We start from the raw sequence: 26,559 nt of genomic DNA on the forward strand, positions 1-26,559 counted from the left end.
TGAGCATCCATGAACATAAAATAGTACTCTCACATTGAAAACATCAAGCCTAGGTACTCAGTTATTCCAAATTATCTTAAATAGGACCAGTGATTTCAGGTAATGTAGACACAGTAAACCAATTAATCACTCTTACATGGATATTCTCATTTGTCTTGACACAGTCACCAAAAGGAGATTTTTGGACTAGCAGATAAAAATAATTTCTCAGTTGGACAAACACGTGTGTTTTCAAAGTAGTATTTTGTTAATTAAAGCTTCCTAAGGCAAAATTTATCAGATACTAGTAACTAAATTGTTTTACACTAGTACAAACAGAAAAAAGAATCTTGAATTAAAAAAAGAAATCACTAGTGACTGTGTTAACACAGATTAGTTTTTTAGTCAACCTTATTTTAGGAATACATTGAATAGCAGACATCTATTACTTGTAATAGCATGTCTATTACCTGTAGCAAAACTCAGTTCACAAAAAAAAAAAAAGAAAAAAAAAAAGGAGAATTAAGCTTTCAATCCAGTTTACTAATGTGGCCCAGCCCAAACAGCTGTCCATCAGCAACATCTCAGACCTAGGAATTCGGGAGAGAAGCACAGCCTCATTGCAGTCAACAGGTACTTACCCGAAATGCTGCAAGAATGATTCTAGTTACTTTCTCTTTGACAGATTCCTGAAGAATATCCGACAGCACTGGGACAATATTATACCGTCTAAGATATTCACACATTTGAGGGCTAAATGCCAGCAGCCACACACAGAAAATCATCTGATACTGGAGCTGGAAACCGCATTTGTTGCTCAAGACACCCATGATGCTGAAAAATTGACATAGTACACATTTAATTTTTAAATAATGACTCTGTAGACTGCAGATTTCCACCCTGAAACATTAAAACAAATGGTTAACAGGAACTTATTGGAAAGAGCTGCTGAGGATGAGCATACAGTGCACACTTCACAGTATCCTGCATCACTACTTATCATTGTACAAGCAGCTTGTTCAGAAAGCTGTCTTTTAAAGATATAGTTAGTTTCTCCTTAGCCTGAGAGCCATAAAGCAGCTTTTCCCATGTGAACTGATGTGGTACTGTATCTATCTTCAGGTTCACCAGGACACTTTTTCCCCTGGCATGTTTAGTGCATTATTTGTCATTCTAGGAGAAACAGAAAAACACACAGCAACTCCCTCAGAGTTAAGAAGGAGTAAACAGACAGAACAAAATCTACACAAAATGAACTTGTTTCCTTAATTGTACCTCTCCACAGGAGTGTCTGAAATGAGCTGAAGTACTCATTATTTAACAGTGAGTTCTCAGAAAATGGCTCATAGACAAAAATATACAAAGTACTGCTAGAAAGAAATAATATCACAAGATCTCCAAGAAGAAATCATGCAGAAGATGTGCTCAGTTGAAATTTTTAAAATTTAACAAGCAATTTCCAGGTCAATCATGAAATAGCTAACTCAACCTAAACTTAAAAAATAATCTATGTTCAAAATCACTGCTATCAAGTTTAAGACAAATTCAAATTTGTTGAAACACAGGCTTACTGTAATACTTAATTAAAAAGCCTCCTTTGTGAAAAAGGTTGCACCAATAGTGTCATCTTGACACATACGAACTTCATCTGAAATTTTACTTCACTGGCAACTTTGACTTTTCTCCATTTCAGGATACAGGGGTATTTTTCATTAAAGTGCAAATCATATAGCAACAACCCCCAACAGAGGCATGAATGGCAGAAAAACTGTTTATAGACAACCATCTTTTAAATAAGGTTAGTGCTACCATCCTAGCCTCAAGCAAAGCTATTTATAAAGAGAATCTGGATAAAAGAAAGACTTACTTGAAGTTGCGTGTGGCAAAAAATTGAGCTTAGCTCTAGAAAATTTCTCCTTTCACTAATGTTTTCAGACTGAACACTTCCAAACTCAAAGACAAGGATGATTAGCAGAAACTCATTTCATTAGTCCTTGTTCTATTACATAATAAACAGTGCACCTTCAGCTGAAGACAAATGGGTACCTTTCCCTTCAGGTACCTATTTAAGCAGTTCTTGAAGAGGAAAGTAGCATTAAAGCATCAGCATTGCAAGTTTCATTTGTCTATTTGACTGTGTTAATGTTTGAAAACAAACCTCTTTGTACCCAAAACAGAACAGCTGTCTATTACAAGAGTTCTATTGCAAAATAGGTCACTGGGGAATGTGCTATTGTAGGTGCAAGTATATCCATATAAATTGAAATAGATGCTCACCAATTTACTCCATCTGCTTCTACCCATGCAAAGCGATATTCATTGACCCTGAGCATCAGCTGCAGACATCCAGCAACACATTGTACATACTGAGAACTCTGGGTGAAGAGAACAACACAACATTTCTTACAAGAAGAGTTAGGTACTAAGTGCTGAACTTCAGTTTTCCAAATTAGGCTTTACTGGCAGAAACCGAGAAGAGTTCTGAATACTAAAGAAGTGTTACACAAGTGATACCACTTTACATTACTAGAACATGTGAACATGCCTTCCTTCAGTATCCATGAATGAAAGCTGTCTTCTGCTTGATTATACTTGTCAGAGCCCTTTCATCCACAGGGTCAACTGTTATTCCACTGAGCAAACTTTGGAAAACAAATCAGCCAACTGGTTACAAAGCTTGAAGGAGTTTGCTAGAGGTCACTGTAGACACAGGAATCTTGAGCTTAGGTTCTTCCCACTCCAACTCAAAACAGCAATGGTGCCCTTATAACTGTAAATTTTGCTATGCATTTGCCACACAGTACCATACTTATCATAATGAGATATGTATTTAGACAAAAACAATGCCACCAGAAAAATGTGTAAGTTGTGCTAAGAAAAGAATAAGACTAAATCTTTCCCATCAGAAAAATGATGAGATGCACCAATTAACTCTATTTTCATTCATGAACAGTCACATTAAACAGTTTTTCATCAGTAAAACATGTATTTTCTGTGTAGTAACATATAAGATGGGCTGCAGTTCAAAAATGGGTTTTGGTCAACACAGTGTCCCTCCCACTACAGCAACTGAAAAATCCAAAGGTACAACAGAAATAGCATATTTTTCTCTCTTCTTACTCAATTGTCAGCATTATCTTCACTAACACTAAGATATGCTGCTGCGAAAATGTTGCTTGGGGCTTTTTTTCCTATAAGCCTTTCTCTTTACTAAGTGTTTTGAAAGTTTTGTGGTAGCTCATTCACATAATATAAGGTCAAAGCTTTCAAACATTTAATGAAGTAAAGAAACCAGGTGATCCCATATGAAAAGAGAAGACACAATAAGCAGAATTTAAAATTAAGAGTAACTCATCCTGTTTCTCTCTCATGAGAGATTCAAGACCTTTATGTAAAAACTAAGTCTGAACCTCTAGGCCCAAATCATCATACAGAACACTCATTTCCCTGGGTAAGCATTCACTTTCACATCCCATGCAAATAAAACAGCTATAAACACAGACAGTTCTCCCACTCCAAATAATATATTAAGTTATCTGCATCACCAGCCCGTATACTACTGAACTTGGAGTTTGCTTTCATAAAAGCATTCTCTTCCAACACTATTATAATTGAAATTTCATAATAGATTCCGGCCCTCATTATAAAATGCTACAACTGCATCTCTAATTTATTCTGAAATAAATTAGTCAGGAGCTGCTTCAGAATCCTGTATAAGCTAGATCTGAAATTGGAACACTAACGAAGTTAGGACAATACTTGCCCAATTTAATTAGCCAAGAACGTATTTGCACTATCAGTTCTGCTGCTCTGGGACCCTGCTGTGGCACAGCACATCCAGGCAGTGCTACAGTACAAGGAATACAGATTTCTAAGCAAGTCAGAAGAGCTCCACAGTAAGTGATGTTGCATGTTGTAGAGCTATCTACTCTTTTAAGGCTATGGGATAGAGGGCTGTCAGTCTAACAAAACCTAACAGTATGGCACAAAGATCTGCACATGAAAGACTGAAATACTTCATCTTCACCCCCTACCCATGGTCATGCATAACAGTCTTTCATCTTTCCTACTTTAAACAGCAGACAGATGGCAATTTAAGATGCTCTCCTCTACATAAAGTTAAAACTTTAAAGCAATGATTACACTTAGAAGAACAACAAATTCCAGGTTAAGTCTTTTGAAAAGATGTGAACACTTTCAGGTTGCAAAAGGAACAAGAGACCAAACTGAATTCTACTCCACATCCAAGAACTAAGATAAATTGCCTCATCCTGCCACAACACCACAGCAAATCCTGTTAGGATGATCATTGCATTTGTTAAACTGCCACACTTTGTCTCCAGGCTCAGCAGCCATTATAGCTACATGAAATTTAGTATCAAAAAAAATACTGATGCAAAAAAGACAATCCCTTTTCCTTTGAATTCAAGCTATTCAAATCTGAGAAGCTTATAGCTTTGAAAGCACTCTTGCAATTTCATGCTACAATGGTTAAGTGGCAACATTAGCTTTAAGATCTGATGTGCCCTTTCTGAGTTCAACATCCCAACAGCCAAAAGCTTTGTTGCCTTAGGTTTCTTCTACAAGTCCAACAGCTCTGTCTTAAACAGACAATATTGAATCACAGAATCATTTAGGCTGGAAAAGACCTCTAAGACCACCCAGTCAGTGACTTAAAATTGTTGAGATATTAAATTTTACATAATTTTTTCAAGTTTTAACAAAGAGAATGCTAGATACATCTACAGCTTTAACAGCTCCAAACAAACTTGTAAAAGATATACTTTCACTGTCAACATTCAATGTGAAATGAGTGTTTAAAAATACTTTTGTTTCTTGGCGCCATCACCTGGCACTCTGCTGTACAATTCTAATTCCAAGTACTTCTTATCACTGACACCAGAACAGATCTGCATCTTAATCCAAGGAGTGGGTATCACCTGCCCAAAATAGCAAATTGACAGATTTCAAAGACATACTCACATCACTTGTAGAGACTGCTCCTGTTTCCACAGAACCCCCTGTACCACGTAGTTTCTAGCAAAAAAATTAAAAAGTTTAAAATCAGACCTGTCTTTCACCCCTAAGGAACAGCTGTTACCAAGTTTCGTCTGGTTCTCCAGTCTCTCTAGTCATAGAAAAAGAACAGATTTAGAAACTATTAGATAGTTTTCCTGCTCAATACATTATCATAATGTATTATATCACTTCGTGTCTAGAAAAATATGCTTGGACCTGATTCTTATATATCAAGATTTAATTTTTATTTATGTGCAGATTTACTCAAGACATATTCAACTTAGAATTTGAAAACTGTTGTCTTGAATCTTTCTGAAGGAAATTCCAACTTTAAGATACTACTTTCAAAGGAAAAAATATAAAACTCCTTTTTAATAAACCCAGTTTAGAAAACTATGAAAAATACACAATTACTAAATCTACTGTATGTTTCTCCACTCTCCAGAATGCACTTCTGCTACAACACTACCTTAGGGAATGATATATCACTAGGTTTTTGAAGGAAAAATCTGCAAAAATGAACACAAAGGAGAATGAATTATCTTTGAAGCACAAGCCAGAAGTAAGCAGTTCATACTGAGTTAATACCATAAAATGATGTCCAAAAAAGCCAGAATTTATTTAATTTCAAGAGACAAGACTAAAAATAAAAGCTTTATACTACAGTCAACTGGAAAAGACTTTTGACATTCAATTCCTGCTGCCATGAGATTTTTCTTCCCAGCAAAAAGTTCTGATAATCAAAACAACAGAGGCAAGACAAAAACCTCCATCACCTATTTCCTCAGTGTCCAGAAGAAAAATTATTGTTAACTAACAGAAAAGGTAAAAAGCTTTACTTATTTAAAATTTAAATTTCAAGGACTAGAGTAGAAAATGTAAAATACTAAGTTTAAAAACTACATGCTTGAATAAAAGATATTTAGTTTTAAAAATGACAAAGTAAAATTTCATTTAAAAAAACCTAAAACTAAAACCATACCTCTTGTTTGCACATCTATACGCTAATATTCTTAAAAAATGTTTTCAGAGTCACTCTAATGTTTAAACAGAAGTAGCAGCTTTTTACCTGTGAACTGAGTTGAGTTTTAATCCAGTTGAAATAGTAATTCAGGTCACTGCCTTCCATAAGCTCCCTTCCCCAAGCAGCCAGTTTGGCAATAATTCTTGCTGCCTGAAAAAATAATAATAAACAGATTTTTCAAACACAGCAATTTCAGAATTCAGTGAGAAGTCCTATAAGCTTTGGAAACCAAGCCTAAGGAAAAAACGGTCCCTTAAAAAAATCTACCTGTTTTCAATGCTTCTACTTCCAGTAACTGGTTTATTTTCACAACGTTATCTGTTACCCATAGCTGCTGAAGTTCACAAGGTACCAATGAAGAACTCAGAAGACGGATGGAAGCTATCAATGGGCTACTGCTGTAGGACACCATTACAGTCAGAATTGATCAGCAGTAACACTTAATGGCCTAACACACATGAGCAGGCTTGATTTAAGCAACTATGGTATATGGCAACAGAAATGAGGACACAGTATTGAAGTTCTTTTGTACTTAAACTGAAGCAAGTCATCTTCAAGGTAAAAGTTTCAAGGCCAGAAAAAGAAGAACAAAAAAGAAACTCAAAGGGAAGGTAGAATTTAAGAATGAAGTTGAGGAGTAAAAAGGTTAAAAATTTTCATGGTGCCTATGGCTCAAGAATACTTGAAACAACAATATATTTCTATGTCAGCCTCTCCAAATTATATTTGAAGTAAATCTATGTTATAGCCTACAACTTATTTGCAAAAACATTTGAGCCAGCTTAGATATAAAAAGACAGTGTAATCAATAAACTACTGAAGTAGGGGTTCATTTGCCTGCATACAGCTCCATGATGCAGTGAGGAGACTATTCCAGGCACCTTTCCACTTCACTGCATTCACATGTGCAGCACCACCACCACCGATTTCTAGAGGATTACAAGTGACAGTCTGGAACAAAATCTCTACACTAAAACACATCAAATCCCCTTCTGAATGCAATCAAATAGCCCTGTACAATCCCTCCAGCTTTACAAGACAAGATATTAGCTCTCTAGTCTACCATGCTCCTGAGTTAAAGCTGCTACCTGGCCCACAAATGAGAGACCATTTACACTTAGCAGAATTTAAGCCTAGACAGAGGGTAAGTATTTTTATTTGGCTAGGCAAATGCAATGATGTGGCAACAAAAGTCTTCCAGTATGCATAATAAGGAGGAAAATAAAATAAAAACAACAAAAATTACACAATCCTAAAACTTGGTTTAGAAAACATTCATGTGCTTTAAAAAAATACGCACAAGGGTTATGAAAAGGTATAATAAGGCAGTAAACTTAGTGTTTTAAAGTGGATTCACTTCACATGAGGTTCTCTGCAGTACCTAAAGGAAACGCTATCTGAAAAACGCATCTCTGAGTAAAGAAATGCTGAAGATCAAAATTTCCATTCCACACATTTAAAAGCCACCATTCCAGGGAGACTAACTAGATGGCACTGCAAGAGGCCAAAACAATCAGATTTTACCTGCATATTTGGGAAGTCAAAATTGTCTGAACTTGCTCAAACTGCAGTTTTGCAGGATGGGTGTTCAGTAGCATTACCACCAAATAAACCAAGAAACAATCTACACTAACCAGAAAAACCCCAGCCACCTCCTGCTTCAGCTGCACAAAGAAACCTGATTCACATCCATGCAGTCAATCAGTTCAATTAAAAAAAAGGAAAAGAAACAAAGGAAAAGAAGAAGAAAAAAAAAAAAAAGGCAACCCTGACATTTTCCTTGAGAACAGGCCAGCTCACTGTTCAAGTGGCAGCACAGCCCCAAACAGGGTTGCACTGGCCACACCTAAGGGCAAACAGCATGACTTGCCTGGAATCCTTGCACCACTACAGTCTAATGCAGGCCAGGTACATGGTTTTGCAGTTTGAGCCCCTGGTTTGATTCTACCATCTCATGCTAGCATAAACATATGCAGTGAAGAACAATTCACAGCTTTCTCCTCTTCAAGCCATAATGTAAGTTTCACTGGTGGAAACTACGGTCTTCACTGGGAATTTACAGTAATACAGCCATATTTTTGCCCCACAAGGAAAAAAACCCTGCCAATATGAAATAGCCAGTTCTTACCACTGATGACAAAAGAATTCCAGAAAAGTTACTCCATATACATGAGCAGCACCCAGTAGCTCAAAACACAGAAGAAACCATACACTGCATATGATTGTACTGAGTTTGACTAGGATGAACTTAGTTTTCTTCATAGCAGTCCATACGATGCTGTGGTGTAGACTGGTGCCCAAAACAGTGCTGATAACATATCAAATGTTTTAGCTGCTGCTGAGTAACACTTGCACAGCTTTCAGTGAATTGACTGGTAGTTCACGCATATGAGAAAATAAGGTTCATCAAGGTAAAGATATTTTCCTTGCACAGGATGAGAACTTAAATTCTAGTATTTGTACAGCATGAGGAGTATTGACTGGCAGTTCTGATAAAAGTCAGTTTTTCAGGTATGTCTTCCTGTACTTAATTAAGTCTAAAATCCTTGCTTTTCCGAGTTTTTGAAGCCTGTTCTAACCTCCCAGAAAAAAAAAAAAAAAGGTCAGTAAACAATGTAACTCTTGTTTCTAAAATGTGGCTAAAGGAAGCCTGTATTAAGAATGACTCATCTAGACTGCAAGAGGAAAACTTTCCAGGCCAGGCAGAAGTTTAGCTTCAAAATCCAAAATCTTGTGAAGAAAAACAGAACCAGCATTTTCCGCTGCCATCCTTAGATTTAAAACTTACCATATGCACAGTGAAGAGATCTTGTCGATTCAACATCGGCAGAAAATAAGACCATGCAGTGTTTTTACCACGTTTTGCATAATCAAAGAAGATGCAAACACGCTGATGATTTTCCTGCAAAAATTGGGAGAGGGGAAAAGATGACGGACTTGTAAAAGCATTCAAAGTTAATGCAGTTATTTGCTCCTTGTTACGTTGGCACATGTTATCAGAGCACATCCTGGCATGTAAGAGCCCATGGAAATTTTTTGGTTTGGCAATTACTTGTGGATACAGTTCATTTCAGCACTTCAACATTATGGTTAGAGATCTGGCCCAGGGGAAACAAACCTTGAAATTCTGGTTATATCTCAGCACTCAACACCTGCGTAAGCAAAAATGGATATATCCATTTGAAATAGCAAGTAGAATGAGAGAAATGAGAAACAAGACAATTACTGTCATTTTTTAAGAGGAACACTACTCTTCATCCAATCAATTATGTTTGATTAAAGTCCATACAAAGTTTTCCATGTATTGCTACTTCTAGACATGAGCCTGTTGTTCACTTTGGCTCCACGTGCTACAAGTGAAACTTCAGAGGCATAAACTAGCCCTGCCTCTCTATTCCTCTCAACGGGAAGGGAGCCCTTCTCTGCCAGATGAGGCTGCAACTAATTCAGCAGTTCTCAGGCAACCTGCATACCTAAGAGAGAGCACAGCCACCAGAAGTCTGTTCCCCGGGGCCTCTATACCGAACCACAAGTGACCGTAAGTACCTGAACCTGGGCACTGTGCACAGTCTTTTAGTATTTCACCTAATAATCACTATGCAAAGTAGCTATTACAGTTCTTAAAGCAGGCCAGACAACGGGCCATACAAACATGAAAGAGAAAGGGAAGCTCTGCTCTTTCCTAGTAGCCTAAAATATAGACAGTCTGCCAAAAAATCTAATATTTGAATTCTTGCTTTTCCTCAAACACTTCCATATACTTTCCAGCCTTCTTCCAGAAGCTTTCCTTCTGAAGAGATGTCTCCCCACTGAAGTCAAGCTACTACTACCAAGTATGCAACTCCTATCAAGGAAGGCAAAACTGTTTGAAACACTGTATTGGCAAACTTGCATGAGAACAGTATCTAAGTCTCCACTATCCAAACATTTTAATTTTCAAAGTCCCCTAGCTAGAAAGGCTTTTCTCCATCAGTTCTACACCTTAATGTTAACTCTACAAACCAAGACTCAGCTAGGCAAGCCTCCTTGTTGGAATATCCAAGATTCACTAAGCACCAGATGACCTGAATGTATCTGTGATCCAAACACTGGCATCTTACTAAGCATCAGAGTTGCAACCAATCCTTCATTGAAAGTATCTGCCTTTACCTCAACCACAAGTTTTCCCACTTTTATTCTTCTTATTCTCTTCCCCACCCAGCTGGTGGATGAGTGAGCAAGTGGCTGTGTGATACTTAGTTGCCAGCTGGGGTTAAACCATGATAGCACATGGGCTGCAAACTGCTGTCCTGATCACTGACTCCGGAGGCTGAGGTGTCACCAGTTATCTGCCAGCTATCACCCTTACAGTGATCAATGTGTCAAATAACACACAGAAATGCTTTTGAAATTTGTTGTTCAAACTACGAAGTAAATAAAAAAGTAAGATCTCAGGAACACAGTGCCTTGGTGGAGAGCTTGCACTCTGTGAGGGCTTGTTGGATGAAAAATGGCAGTTCGATCCAATAAATTACTGTTTGCATCTATGCTTGTGCTACACAGTCTAGCTAAAAAAAAGATCAAAGATAACTAGATCAATGAGTTCAGTTTACAACATAACTAAGGAGGAGACCAACAGGTCTGGAAGTAGAAATGCTGAAATAACTTCAACACACTGTCAATCAGAAGACTCATCTGGTTTGCTGTTAAGCTGCAGGATTAAAGACAGGAGGGAAGGAGTGGAAAACTGCCTCCGGCCCTGAAATTTGTAGTGTTGCACCTTCCTAGGCAGCTACTGACTACACTGCTAAAAAGAAAATCCTGAAGCTCTCACATCAACAGTTGAATAATTTAACATCTGTCATTTCTGAAAAAGCATAATGAAGTTCACTTGGGTGGTACTACCTGCACCAACTACAGGGTAGGTTCTTAAAGATTTCATAAGCAAAAGACTGTACAGTGTGATGGGGTCACCAACTTAAAGAAATTATTCCAAGAATTTATCAGATGAATAGAAAAAGAAATGTTTCCTCCAGGACTCCAGCATGCTAACACTCTCCACTTTCAGAAGTAAGCAGAATAGCAATATTCTTACAAGGTAAACACCACATTAATTTCATATTTGCCAGAGTTCAAAGAAATCTTTCTTAGAAAAATCATCAGATCCATAAGTAGAACTGCTGGAACAATCCTAGACATTCAGGTAGGCTTTTGGTGACCTCAGAACACAGTTGATGTAATTTTTACCACCTCACAAGAAAAGCATAGAAAGATAACAGAAGAACCACAGTCACTCATTATCAACACAGACAAAATCTGGATACTGTTACCTGTGATAGTTTCTAGAAGTTTCAGCTATCAAAAGTAGCTTTCAAATATTATTTCATTAGTTCATCTCGTAAAACTGCAGCGAACATCCATGCTCAAGGCAAATTTTACTCAAAGAGTCAACGGCACCATGACAGGCCATGTCCTTGAACAATTTCTTGCTTAAAATCTTTGAATATACTGAATTAAGACTACTCAGGCAAGACAGGAGACTCCATATGTACTACAGGAAAGATGAGGTAAGACTACAAGAGCATGTAGTGACAGGGCATGGGGGAATGGGACCAAATTGAAAGAGAGAAGGTTTAGATTAGATATCAGGCAAAAATTCCTTACTCTGAGGGTGGTGAGGCACTGGAACAGGTTGCCCAGGGAAGTTGTGGATGCCCCATCCCTGAAGGTATTCAAGGACAGGCTGGATGGGGCTCTGAGCAACCTAGTCTGGTTGAAGGTGTCCTGTCCCACAGCACAGGGGTTGGAACGAGATGATCTTCAAGATCCCCTTTTAAGCCAAAGCATTCTATGATTTTATGAAACTGTGGGTTCTTCTGCCCATGAACTCTGCAGAGAACCTGCCTTAAACTCACAGTCATTGGTCAATATACTGCCTTCTGACAAGAATCTTACACCTTGAAAACGTGCAACCAGGGGTCCATAAGGCATCACTGACAGCATGTTCTACCACCTGAACATGACCAAAACAAAACAGAAGCCCTGTTTCAGCCTTGCTGCACAGAGATGTGGCAGATTAGGAGTCCCTGGGATGAAGCCATGTGGATTGCCTACACACAAGCCCTCTATGCCAGCAGCAAGACATCCCTGAATAATGCATTCACACACAGCATTACAAAAGCCAGTGCAGCCTTTTAAAAACTGAAGCAGTATTTCTCAAGTGAAAAAGGCATCCAAATTCAAACAAAAGCAAATATATAACGTGCACCATTATATATTAGTATATATCTATTCTCCTGTATCACTATAAAGCCTGGACAATTTAAAGCCATTATGTTTAACATTAAGAATTCTACACGTGCCACTTCTGTAGCAGGGTAAGACCCTGAACACAGCAATGTCATAAAGTCATCTAACCACTAATCAGAATCACAGAATATTCTGAGTTGGAAGGGACCCACAAAGATCATCAAGTCCAACTCTTAAGTGAATGGCCCACCCAGGGATCAAACCCATGACCATGGTTATTAGCACCATGCTCTGACCAACTGAGCTAATTGCAGGGTCTGTGACAGAAACAATACAGCAAATAAGAGATTACTCAAAACTACTTCCTGTAACCACCTAGAACTAATGCAACTGTTCAAGAGTGGGCCAGTGAAAGCCTTTACCTCTGGGATATTAATTCCACAGCACAAGAGATGATATGGGCTATTGTGTATTGTAGCTATAAGCTATGTGCTAATGGCAAAGTGCATAAGGAAAACAAGATGTACTAACACAAAAAGTTCTGAAGAATGTTAAGAGAAATTATTACTTCTGTGGCTACTGATTTCTTGCACAGAAAGTGAGATTCATTCCTCACAAAAGTAGCTATAAGAAACAGAGTTCTCACACACTGAGACAAAGTTTGTCATCAAATGCTAAATGTAAAATAAAACAAGGTACTCTCAACTCAGCGCAATAATCAAGAAACGACACTGAGGCTCCTTTTTGTCTTCTCTGCTTCTTGATGTTTGTGCCACACTTGCAAAAAAGTAAATCTAAAGAGGAAGAGGTCAGAGTGACAAAGCTACAGATAAATAAACTGCTGTCACCACCACTAGCTATTGTCCTAGATGTCAGAGCACTCACTTAGGGCTCTACTGTGCAGACAAGTGCCTGAAAGAACACCATAATCCCCATGTTATACGTACTGTGGAGAGGTTCACACTTTTCAGCTTACTATTGAAATACTGAATACTCAGAGCTGGCAACAGAACTCATATGGTTCACCTCCTAGGGTGATGACCTAAACCGATATCATTAGATACACTTCACTGTAACCTTGTATCAAATATAACATGAAACAGGAGAAGAGAAACTGTCAAACACAGATAGTTCATGTGAATACCGGGAGAAAACCTCACACGACTCCCCCCATCTTGTTACATCATCACTCCAAATACTTCTCTTAGCCTACTTCAGAGCAAGGAAATATAAAAGCAGGATTGAGGAGGATTGGGCAAAGCCTCCCCTTCAGTTGTCCCAGTCAGCTCAGCAGTCCTGAAACCAAATTTAATAGCCTACTCTCATAAGCCTCAGCATGCCATAGCTACAAAGAGCTGTATATCACATTAATTCAAAAGTTCCTGGTTTATAACTAACCTAACTTATGCTGGAAACCTGAAGCTGCAGAAACTAAACTTTCTCGCTGAGGGTGGCCAAATTAACACCTTCATAGGAAAAGCCTCAACAACTTCAAGTTAGAACTTCTACACAACAGGAAAGGCTGAGGTCACAGAATCTTAGAATCATTTAGGTTGGGAAAGATCTTTAAGACCATCAAATCCAACTATTAACCTAACACTGTCAAGTCCACCACAATATAAGCCAATACATTAAGTGCAAAAAATATTTAAAAAAAAATTCTGCAAATTAAGATCACATAAAAGAAACTGCTATGCAATACCAGCCTTAACATCCTGGTTCTGCCTTAAACAAGGTTGAGAACCCACAGACAAGCATACAGGTATGTTTTATTTCCAGATTTTGAACATATACATACACACACACACACAAGACTAAATTACCCTTACAACTTTAGATCCAACATTTAATCTCTGAAGACAAGATCTGAAAATTTAAAAGAATATTTTTAACACAGTAGGACAAACACCTGAAGAGACATAAATTAGGCTAAGGAAACATTCAGGCATGCATTTAAAGACTTAAAAATAATACAGGTTATTGACCTACTTGCAGCATATCATCAACCATAGTCAGAATGTACTGAACAGTCTGTTCCTTGGAGATATGAGTCATCAAGTTTATAAATGTTTTAGCACACTAGAAAAATAAGAGAAACATTAAAATTAATATTAGCAATTGTCTTCATTCCTTTTGATAATATAAAACAGGACCTCATTAATTCACAGTTAAGTCTTACATAAGCACTGAGCATCCCAACATCTTACTTAATTGCAGTAAGAGATGAATACATTTGACATTATCTCACAAAGAAAATTTTCTGTCACGTTGATCGTTACCCTTTACAAATTGTTTTATGGCTTTCAAATGAAATAAGTACTCGCTAGGGAAAGTCATCAAGATGCTTTGTTGGAGGTCAGATTAGAAAAGCCTCCCTCAGCATCCTTTCCTATAGTAGTGAGAAGATCCAAGTAAATTGAAAGAACAGCAACAAAATCAGACAAAGTACAAGAAGGTTTCAGCAACATGAATGGGAGGGAGGAAGACAGGTCACTCTTGTCTCTTCACTTACTATATACCTTGTGGACAAATCTTTGTTCCTATCTGAGCTATGCCTCCTGAACTATTTTACAATTTCAGCAACAGATATTACAGGCCGAAATGCTTTCAACACTAGTTCCTCTTTCCCTTTCACTACATGCAACCTAAAACTGAAAGAGAAATGGATCTCTGAACTGCTACATCATAATTGTATAGTGGCATATAATTTACACCATATATGTGTTTGCTACTACACAAATTATAGTCCATTACATAACAGTAACACAATACAATTTAGAGGGGAAATAAAAAACAAAACCACAGAAAAACCTAAAATTAAAGTAGAAATAAAGGCTGGAAAGTTTTGTGTCTTAAAAAAACCTTCTCTTCACCTACCTCTCTGCCTCGCCCAATCCTCTTAATGTCTGATATTGTGTGCTAGAACCTCAGGTTTCAAGGCTGAGATTCTACTGATTCAAATGTCAATAAAGTGTCTTTGAGCATCCTGCCTCACTCCATAAGGGCTGATTCAGTCCTGAACCAGTTCTGTCCAATGCAGATATCTTGTATCTTACCAGGCTTAAAATGACACTAGACACCTGTGTTTAACTGAATCCACCTTAGCAGTCAGTGGATTCTATTGCTGGCACTAAATTATAATTACTCAGCTAACTAAGCAGAAATCTCTCTGGTAGCAGCCATCATCAATAAACTACAAGGAAAAAAGCTTAAAAAAAAGTGACTCAAGTACAAGTGTGTGCGATTAAGAAAACTGGGATGAGGAAAGACTTGAGCTGGCTTATCTCATAACAGAGTCAAAGTCAGATGACATTTGATAATTATTTAATAGGTTTTAAAAATAACATCCAACCTATATCCAAGGGGAAAAAAATTAATCAGGATAGCAAGCTTTATACTTATTCTGTAACATCTTAAGTGTATACAACCAATAATAAAATAAGAGTTACTATGAAAATTTCCTTCCATCTTCCTCCACAAAAGAGAGACCATTAAAAGAAAGGATAGTTACTTGATTGCCTTCTGTTTGCAACAACTCCTGTTTTTCTTCTGGACTCCTTTTCTGTTCAAATCTTTGAATAAATTCACAGTCTTCCCCTGAAATCATCTGCCCTCTGAAAAACAAAATATGAAACCATAAGTAACAAGAACAATAAGTTTGAAATAACTGTACTGGGTTCACGTGGCAAGATTTTGGTAGCGGGGGGGGCCACACGGGTGGCTGTTATGAGAAGATAGGAGAATTGGCCCCCGTGTCATACAGAGCCAGTTCCAGCCACATTCATGACAGACCAACCTCGAGCCAAAGCTGAGCCACTCAGTGACAACAGTAACATTTCTGTGATAATATATTTAAGGAGTAAAAACTGCTGTGCAACAGTAGCCATGAGACAAGACTGAGAATATGTGGAAGAAATATATTCTCAGATCAGGTCAGTGCACAAGGAGCGGGAGGAGGTGCTCCAGGCATCAGAGGAGAGACTCCTCTGCAACCCATAGCGAAGACCACGGTGAGGCAGGATGTCCCTCTGCACCCCATGGAGGTCCATGGTGGGGCAGAGAACCACCTGTAGCCCATGGAAGACCCCATGATGAAGCCTGTAGGTATGCCTTGAAGTAAACTACAGCCCACACTAGAGCAGATTTTCTTGCAGGACCTATGACCCCATGCAGGACCTATGCTGTTACTGTCCATCCCTGAAAGACTGTATCCTGTGGAAAGGTTCCGTGAGGGGGAGTTTGTCAAGGGACCCTGGAGATCATCTAGTTCCAACCTCTCTGCCACGGGCAGGGATGTCACTCATCAGATCAGGTTGCTCAGGGCCCCATCCAGCCTGGCCTTGAGCACTTCTAGGGATGGGGCACCCACAACCTCTCTGGGCAACCTGTTCCAGTGCATATTTTGCATATTATGCCAAGATAATACATAACATGAATAACAGTCTAATCCACTTGAAATAAGTGTTGAAAAACAAAATTAATTGTTATTTTAAATTTGCCACAAGCAATTAAGAGAATTGTAAGGAGGACAGAGAACATGGTTGCTAATTTATTTTTATCTGTCACTAATTACAGCATTTCAGTTTTTCCTGGTAGTTTCACACTACTTGCACATCATAAGAAATAACAAACTTGCCAAAATAGTACAATCAGGTACTCTTCAGGTAAGAAAACTAGTTGTAAATCAATTAGTCCTAAAAATATCCGAGACTTTAACAGGTGACAGCCTTTACTAGGTAATACCATGAGTGCTTCAGGAAAGAAGAAAACTGTGCACATCATCATCAATACAAAAGTCACTGGGGATGAAAGCATTAGACATTGCTCTGTTTCAGTTATTTCCAAGACTCATCTCCTCTTAATATTTCCACTGAATCAAATGCCTCTTCCACTTTGCAAAGCTATGTAGCATGGACTCTTTTAACTCATCTTTTCCACATTCAAGGTCACTTTTCAGAAGTTCCATGACTAGAGGTTACATTAAAATCCTTGTAAACTTACAGAAAATGTCCACTTTTTTTTTTTTTCCAAAATCACCTGGATTCTTGAAATACAGAAACAAATAAGATCTGCAATGTGTTCTTATCTTTCCTCTAACTTAAATGGTTATGTCTTGAGCATGGCCTCATCAAAGAGCCATTTTTTACCAATTTACTATTCAAGTCAAGAATATAAACAGCCTAGTACCACGTGTGATATTCCTGTATTCCAGCTGCTTCATCCTCATATGCACCAAAGAAAGGTAATTAAGATTGACTAGATGGAAGACTCAAAAAGCCAGTGGTGGGGTAGTCCTTGACTGATTTCTACAAAAACCTAACTAATTATAGATGAATTATATATGATTAGCTGATGATGACCATGCTGCTAAACACATGCCTTTCTTGTCTATTAAGGATGGATTTGAGTAGTTGTGGAAAGATGAGGACAATTCATCTGACACAAATACTGGATTTAACGACCCATAACTAAAAACCTCTCATGCTTCAAACAATGCTGGCCAAGTCAGGGATGGATGGATCATACTGATATAAAACCAACCAGATAAGCTGTTTGTTTATAAGAAAATTGTCACTTACAAAACACTTCAAAGCCAACATAAGGTGAAACCCTTAATTTTCAGCTTTAATGCTGGAGAAAGCCTCAGCTCATGAAGAAAGATGCTTCTTTATAGCCAAGCTATTAGAAGAGGTCTGCCAACTGCCAAGGAAAAAAGCATTTGAGTTTTTGCTTTTATCCTACATTAGACCACAGGGGAAAAAAAAAAAAAAAAAGAAAAAAGATATGGGGATTGATATTGCCTTGAGAAAAAAAGACATTAGGATTTACTATTTAATGTTTTATTAGCACCATTCAAAAAGACACCTTCCAAGCCATACAAAACATTCCAAGGGATCTGACAGCTTTGTAAACCACTTGTTAATATTTTATCAGGGAACTCATACATCTGATAAATAGTTTTAGTAACTTCAAATGCATCTATTTCCATTCATCTCATTTTAATGCTGAAATAATTGATTATGTAGTAAACCTCAGCAACCACTGGAGGGGGAAAAAAACCCAACCAACAAACCATGAGAAAAATGCAGAGCAGCCTCAGACAGCTGATATCAGGTCCCATGATCCTATTACACATTTTCCTCATCCCCTTTTCAAAGAGAAAAGAATTTCCCAGCACCTTTAAGAAAAGAAGTAACCAAAGCTTCCTTCTATCCCTAACAGGTATTTAATTTGTTATTTTCCAGGATGTGTCTACACAGTCTTTTGTCAACAGACAGAAGTCACTTTGAGCTTCAACTGTGTCTTGGTTTCAACTGGGACAGAGTTAATGGTCTTCCCAGTGGCTGGTACAGTGCTGTGTTCTAGTTTTAATATAAATCCTTTTGTTGTTGATATTTTATATTAGCAGTAGTATTATTTCCCCTGCCTTTTCTGTCCTATTACAATCTCTTTATCTCAACACCTGGATTTTCCTTTTTTTTCTTTTTTTTTTTTTTCCCCAATTCTTTCCCCATCCCCCTGTGGTGGGTGAGGAGTGAGCGAGCAGCTGTGTGGTGTTTAACTGCCTGTTAGGTTAAACCACAGCAGGCTGTCTGAGTATATCAGGTTTAGACCAGGAGCCCTGGAACCACATTTCAAAGCTCCGTGCTTGATATACCAAGGCCTGCCTTTGAGAGCACTAGCTACAGGAGAGTAAAATCAAACTGTAAGATTTAGAAAGCATGAATTTGCAAAAGCACCATTTTTAAAACCTCTTGGTCTCTCAATATGATTCAGAAACTTGTGATTCCTTCTTTTAATTATGCATTTCCTCCAGTAGCTTTTGTTCCTTTTTTTTTTGTTTGAGTGATTTAACAAAAGACACTCTGGAGGTCAGAGTATTTTTGTTTGATTTTTATTTTGGATTTTTTGGTGTTTTTCCATTGGTTGGTTTTGTTGTTGTTGTTTTTAATATCAAAAAAATTTACTGCATCTGCAGCAAATATGAAGCTCATATGAAGCCAAACTTTCTTTTATCCAGGTTTCTACAGTACTTTGCATGTACCTAGAAATACTCATTTTATACAGTTGCCCAACAGTTTTAACATATAGAAACTTGAAACAGTAAAACAGGCTGAATGTACTCTACAAGATTGGATCAGATTTAAAAAAAAGAACCCCACATACTACAAATCAAGAAACTTCTATATTTTCTCTAACATAAGACTGGCTTTTAAAGTCTGAGATATTTAACCACTTTAGAAGGTTCCCCCACCCCCGGGAACATAGAATAGATATTTTAATATCAGAATTCACAAACATGTATGTGAAGTACTTGAAGACACATGGGAAGCTATTTACAAATTAACCAACAGGTATCTCATCTGATTAAATATGAAGTACTGTCAAATGCTGTATATTTAGAAAACCTACAGTACAGTAATATGCAAGTTAAATTCTGAAACAAGTTCATTTTTCTACAGAACTCATTTACTACCCTTAGAAAGCAAAACCAAACCTACTTCAAGCAAGCCAATACACCCTCCTCAAAGGCATTCTGACACCCTGACACAAACACTGAAAGCAACCACAAAACAGTCAAACAACCTACTGTATTTTCAACCCACAAACGGCCTCCACACCTCTAAACTGTTACAAGTCTCAAGAACTAAAGGCAAGAAAGTCCGTACAGAACTAATGCCTTCAACTACATTTAGTTTCCAAAAGGTTGGCAGACCTACACATCACCTTCCACTGTTCCAAGTTTTGCTACTTCCTTCTCCCTCAGGCACAGACCCTAGCTGGAATTCAACACAAAGAAAGGGTAAATTTTAGCACCAGAAAACAAATTATCTTTTTCCACAGCCTAATTTTGTAGGGAGCAGTGAACACACTAGCAAACTGGTAATATGTACAGCTGTAATACCTAAATACCTCACTTTTGTGCCAACTGTATACAGAAAAAACATCAGAAGTCAGCAGATGTGTGTTAGCATAGTTTCATACTTAGTTTACAGTTACAACCTTCAGAGGTGGAATAAACATTACGTCAGTTAATCTTTAGCCTGAACTAACTCTACAAGAGAAGTGAGGCTACTAGAGTCTGACCAACTACTAGTGAGCCATTTTACTTCTGCACTGAAGAACAGATAGCAGAAAAGAACTTCTGAACACCTTTCTGTGTGACCCAGACTCCAAAGCTGTTGCAACTAATGCAATCTTTAAGCATCTTCATACACATACAACTGCCACAGTCAGGGGGAAAAAAATTTTGTCAGAATGTCCCGTGAAGTTCTTCAACTTCAACTAAATAAATACTACTTACAGCTTAAGGAGCACAAATTATGTGATGCCTCCACTAATGTGCTGAGAACTTAGAGAAAATAAAAATATTTCCTCTAATGTAAAAACATCTGAAGACTTAAGTATGCCTTCATAGATTTATGTGCAAGTGTACCACACTAAGTGCACCAGCCATCAGAAAAAGGAGTTCAAAAGAAAGAGAAGTGCCCTTCCTATTCACCAGGACTGTATTTTCCTTCTGCTCTAAGACCAAAACCACACCAATCAGAGCTGCCTCTAACAGGTGCATCAGAATAAAGTTTCCACTCATCTAATAATGTGCTTCATTCTAGAAATGAGTCAATATAGCTGCACTGATTGACTTTTGAAGAAATCCCTTAAAGCTCAGCCTCAAAGACACTATCACATCCAAGCCTGTCCATTGTAAAAAGGACATGTCCAACACAAGCTATGATTTTATTTCCTCTTCAGAAGCACAAAAGTTCTGCTGATGTTTTTCAATAACTAATTATAAGAAAACTCCTCAGGCAAGGAACTACAGTTACTTCACGATGCTCCACAATCCCTCTGGCACCATTTAAGTCAATCCTTGAGCTACCTCAGCCACACAGCCAGGCTGCTATCAGTAAATACAAGACACAAGATTACATTCAGTTCAAAGTAAAAACAAAGAGGACACACTGTCATTGACATACAAAGTGCATCAAGCATCAAACAGTCTCACAATCTGATCACAAACACTAGCCAGAGAGACTACAACAGCTTCCAAAACTTGGCTGGCTCAAAGACAGGAAATAGCTATATATTCTTCTTTCACAGATTCCAGAACAAAACAAAGTCAAATTCTACATATAGAATCCTGAAAAAGAACCCTGCCTCCTGGTCAAAAGAAGCTATATAAAAATTTGGTGACAGATTTATAAACAAAACACCCCCATCCTTATACAGCACCAGAGAAAGAGAATCCCAAGAATGAATGAAAATTATAAAAAGCATAGTCAAACAAATATTACTACATTAATATTCAAAATACAACTCCTTGTCAAACAGAACCCATCCCTTATACTAACAAAAGCAACAGATTAATCTCACCAGCCCTACAGTCAAAACCACCCAAGAAGCAGTGAAAGAGTCTCATATTCACTTACATAAGCAGTGTACAACTGTACTCCCTCTTTCATCACAAGTAACTGCAAACTTGCCACTAGGACAGCACAGCTGCTCAGGCTTCCTTAGGACACACTTCCTACCAGATGGATAACAGGGCACACAGTAACAGCAAAAGCCATAATTTGAAAAGTGCTTGGTAGCTGCCACTGTCAAGTTACCACACCAGCCTTCCTCCCTTGCCTGCAAAGCCACTGGAGTACCACACTATAAACTGAACCAGGAACTGATCCACCTTAAAAATAGCCTAGAAAAGAGAAGTTTCCTCAGTAGATCCTTTATCCAGATTTATAATGCAGATATACAATCACAAAGAGGATAAAAATAATACAATTCAATGAACAGAATAAGCAAGTCTGAGATACATAGGACAGGGCAAAGCAGGTAGTCATTAGTAAGCTTCTAATGGGTTAGCATTTCTCAGTTTGCATGTGTATGTACAGTCTTGTGGGTTATCTTAATATACAACACTTATTTACATATGTATGACAGCAATCTGAAAAAAACTTTTTTAAGTGGGGTAATGTTGATAATCACAAAGCATCATCAGTATGGTTTGCACCTCTACAATCATGAAGATTTCTGTCACTTTAGTTACAGAGCAATGAACTATGAAGTAATTTGCTAATATACGTGGACCCTCATGAGATAATGGCAATTTACACTTTGTCAATATTTTTATAGGTGCCTCTCATCAGGAAGGCAGGGCTGCAAGGATGCTGCATTTCACTTCGGAGTACAGAGGACTAGTGAAAGTCCGTTTCTGCTCCCTGTTCCCTACTTCATGCACAAATCTATCTTCCTCAGTTTGCCCTTATATCCTCTTAGGACAGTATTTCTCTTGCTACTCCTAGTGCCAACATATCCATGTCAAAGTCAACTCTGAGCTTACCTGAAACACCAGCACAGCTCTCCCCACACCAAAGTATTTGTTTCAGCCTACTCCCTGATTTACTTGCTTCAATTGCTCTCCAGTACTGCTCTTCCTTGACTTAAGGTACAGCCTATTTTCCTGGACTACCAGTCCACTTTTGCTAGTACAATTTGTATTCCCACAAAAAGCACTTCAGCAATAGAGATAACAGACCTACATATAAGACAATCATTACTGGAAACTTTTCTTAATTCAGTACTCACCCAGTAAGGCTAAACTTGAGAATGGTGTTTGAATGAAGAGGGAAAAAATGGACAGTTATACCACACATTTGTGCAAACTTATTATTTGATATTGCTGCGTTGAGTTGACAAAAATAGAGTTCCTCTTCTGGTAATAAGTCATAAGAAAATTTTCCACAACCACTTCCATTTAATGTGGACTTTTACCAACTACTTCCATGGAATGTTCTTCACTGTAACCTAATGTTCCGACACAGCTTAAAATCTCAAGAAGTCTAACATTAAGAGGGAAAAATTTCATGGGAAATTTTTACTTACTGGAGATACGACTGCCAGTTTACTTTGTTTGCCCGAACTTCAGCAGCTTTGGCAGCAATGATGTTTGTTGGGACAGCAGCATCTACAGCACCTCGGATATCCATCTTGACTGATAATTAAAATGCACCTAGAAATACAAGTCAGATTTGAGATCTCTTATTAAAGTATTAGAGACCAGAGTATCTGTCCAACATTTTAAAGAAATATAAATAAAAATCTGTTTTCATGTATCCTGTTCCCTAAAACTGTACTGAGCACTTTCTGAGAAATCAAAGCTCTGTAAAGTACTCAAAATGTAGATTACCTGAAACAAAAATAAGCCATACAAACACACTAAATTGTAACCAATCATAAATTTGCTAAAATAAAAGACATATACCATTACTAAATAACTTCCAGTCTTGTAAAGCCTTGAACAATGGAAAGAAGTTATTTGAATAAAGGCAATATCCAAGTAGCCCTACAGATAACAGAAGTCATCTTCCTTCCAAATCAGGGTTAAAATTGAGTGCATACCCTCCCCACTCTTACACATTAGGACTAATTTACCTCCCCTATTTCTTTAAAAGTATTTAGACATTAGAAACATGTGAACTACAATTTCAGGGAAAAAAAACCACCTATAAGTATATAAATTAAAACTCATGCTATACAGACCAACAAGAAAATTAAGATCGTTACTGTATAGAAACAAATCAAAAAATAAATATGAAGAGAAGCCCTTCATCAGGACACACATTACCATAGACAGTGACCTTCACCACTTCTTCCTCCTTCCTTTAATCATCACCTGACTTTGATACCAAAACAAAAACTGTGTTTGCAGAGCCTTCAGACCCAGCTGGAGCTGGAATTCTTTACAACCTAAACTGTACCGAGCCTCTCCACGCAGCCTATTTCTGGACTGTTCTGACTCCCCCCTTACAGAGCAAGCAAGAGCAAACTGGCACATTCTGCCCCGTCCCGAGCAAGCACAGCTCGTTTGTATGACTGAAGGAAAACACGATTCTAAAAAGGAAAAAAAAAAAAAAAAAGAAAAGAAAAAGAAAAAGAAAAAAGGAACCATTCTGGACAAATGGAGAAGCAAAACTTTCCTCCCTTTAAAAACCACTTCTAGGAGCAGACACCCACAAAAGCGGCACCACTACGTCCTTCGATGACCACTGAAGGTTTCCCAGTTCATACGTGACCCTTTCAGAGCCGCTTAAACACCCCCCGAGGGCACAGTCGGCAGCAGCGGTTCCAGGAGTACGGGAGCTACAGTTGAGCCGAAGGAGCCGAGAGACGCCCGGGAGAGGCGGGGAGAAGAGCCCTGGCCCCGTCCTGCCGCTCCCTGCACTGCCCTCAGACACGGGGCCCGGCACAGCCCGAGCCCTCGGGGGAGCAGCGGAGCCCTCCGCGGCAATCCACGGCCCCAGGGTCCGGGCAGCTCTCACTCACCGCGGGGGCCGTGGGAGGGCAGGCGGAGGGAGGCGGCCGCGGGCGTCCCTCGCAGCCCGGGAGCTCCGCGCACCGGCCGGCCCGGCCCCGCCGCCCTCACGTGACGCCGCTCACGTGAGCGCGACGGCGGCCTGCGAGGGACAGCGCGCGCCGGCTGACGGGGGATTGTCTGCGTGGCAGCGCCTGCGTGACCGTGTGCGTTTAGAGTACACGCATATATACTCATATATATATATATATGCACTTATACATACACGTACCTAGAACCATAGAATGCTTTGGATTCGAAGGGACCTTAGCGATCAGGTTGGAACGGACCTCTGAGATCATCGAGTCCGACCTGTGACCGAACGCCACCTTGTCAGCCAGACCATGGCACTCAATGTCACGTCCAGTCTCTTCTTAAATACCTCCAGGAACGGCGACTCCACCACTTCCCTTGGCAGACCATTCCAATGCCCAATCACTCTCTTTGTAAACAGCTTCTTCCTAATATCCAACCTAAACCTCCCCTGGCGCAGCTGAAGACTGTGTCATCTTGTCCTACTGGTGGGTTGCCTGGCAGAAGAGACCAATACCCCCCTCCTGTGGGCAGGGACACCTCCCACTGGACCAGGATGCTCAAAGCCTCGACCAGACTGGCTTTGAATAATTCCAGGGATTGGGCAATCTGTTTCAATGCCTCATGACACTTACGGTAAAGAATTTCTTCGCAATATCTAATTGAAACCTGCCGTCTTTCATTTTAAAGCTGTTACCACTTGTCCCATCACTACATGCCTTTGCCAAAAGTCCCCTTAGTGCTGTCCCCCAGGGCAAGCTCCTCCTGGCCCCTGGAAGGTTCCTGTGGCTCTCCCCTGCACCCCACAGAGGCAAGGGGTCACCAAGCTCAGCAGAGAGCCACAGAAGGTGGGTGGGCTGGGAACAAAGCAGGCAATGCCCCAGCTGTGTTGTTTTTCCAGTACCCAGCATTCTCTTGCTCTCTGCCTCTCATGCTGCAATGGAAATGCAAAATTTGCTCTTTCCTACAGCTGGGAAGCAGGCAGGTGTTCCTGGGCTCCTGCTCCTGGCAGCAAGGCCTGAGTACCTATGCTGGCTGTGCTGTGCCAGCCTGGAATCCGCTGTGTCACAGCTCTCTCTCACCTCATGAGCCACTCATTCTGTGATATGCATCAGTGTCACACCATTTTCCTTCCTCCTCAGTCATACCTCAGTGGGAGATACACCCTGCACAACTCCTTTGTTGTGTTTTTTTTGAAAGATGGCCTGTATATGTTGGGCTTTTCCTCTGCAAGCAAAAGATGCAGGAAACTCTTCAGACTAAAAGCCCAAGTGTTTCAGCAGCTATGGGCTTAAATTTCCATGTTTCTGAGAAAAAACTTCTCATTGCATTCAGTTGCTGAGTGAGGTTTTCCAGTCCTACTGTGACGAAGTGCGTAGACATACCACTCCTAGTCAGAAATGATCCCGAAGGACAACTCTGCTAACATATAAGGAGGAAAAGCAGAGAAAACAAAAATAATCAGAGTTTTGTGTGTGAGCAAATCAAGACAGCCAATGTAGAGGTGGCCTAGAACTGGTGTACAGTTAACTTAATTTTTCTCAGCTCTCTGCATTTTCCACTTAGAGGTTACACTGTTATTTAAATTATACCTGGCAAGTATCTCTATAGTTGCTTGTTTTAACTCAAGGAGTATTGTCATTACTTTGCCACTGATTTATACTTCCATAGAATTTTGCTTTTAAAATGGATATTTCTTCATACCACAATAAAACTCTTGGTTTCTTGATAGCACAAGCCTAAATCTGAGGCACAATCCAAGTAACAGCATTTGCATTTCTTTATGCTTCATCAGAAGAAAGCTCTCTAAGCCCTGAGTACACTCTGTGTCATCTAGTCTGTAATAAACACATCCATTAATATGATTCTGTGGATTACCCAGCATGTGGGACTTGGAAATTTAATCTAACAAATTTGCGTTCTT

General features: G+C 39.0%; 1 protein-coding gene across 2 annotated transcripts in view; it reads right to left on the reverse strand.

The window, feature by feature from the left end:
* ATP6V1H (ATPase H+ transporting V1 subunit H) overlaps positions 1-24,665 on the reverse strand; it is a 47,127-nt gene extending 22,462 nt beyond the window's left edge. The window contains exons 1-9 of one of the 2 annotated variants that reach the window (XM_027638677.1): positions 24,575-24,665; positions 23,135-23,261; positions 15,762-15,864; positions 14,240-14,329; positions 8,811-8,924; positions 6,068-6,172; positions 4,963-5,016; positions 2,257-2,354; positions 621-813 (exon numbers count right to left, since the gene is read on the reverse strand). In XM_027638677.1, the coding sequence (XP_027494478.1) occupies positions 621-813; positions 2,257-2,354; positions 4,963-5,016; positions 6,068-6,172; positions 8,811-8,924; positions 14,240-14,329; positions 15,762-15,864; positions 23,135-23,238 (861 nt within the window). In that variant the 5' untranslated portion in view covers positions 23,239-23,261; positions 24,575-24,665. Of the gene's footprint in view, positions 1-620; positions 814-2,256; positions 2,355-4,962; positions 5,017-6,067; positions 6,173-8,810; positions 8,925-14,239; positions 14,330-15,761; positions 15,865-23,134; positions 23,262-24,265; positions 24,384-24,574 lie in introns of those variants that run through there. The other variant, XM_027638678.1, reaches the window with a different exon arrangement.
* Positions 24,666-26,559: the final 1,894 nt, after the last annotated feature.

This window comes from Corapipo altera, unplaced genomic scaffold, assembly GCF_003945725.1.
Source record: "Corapipo altera isolate COAL_440 unplaced genomic scaffold, ASM394572v1 49, whole genome shotgun sequence".
Taxonomy (NCBI): domain Eukaryota; kingdom Metazoa; phylum Chordata; class Aves; order Passeriformes; family Pipridae; genus Corapipo; species Corapipo altera.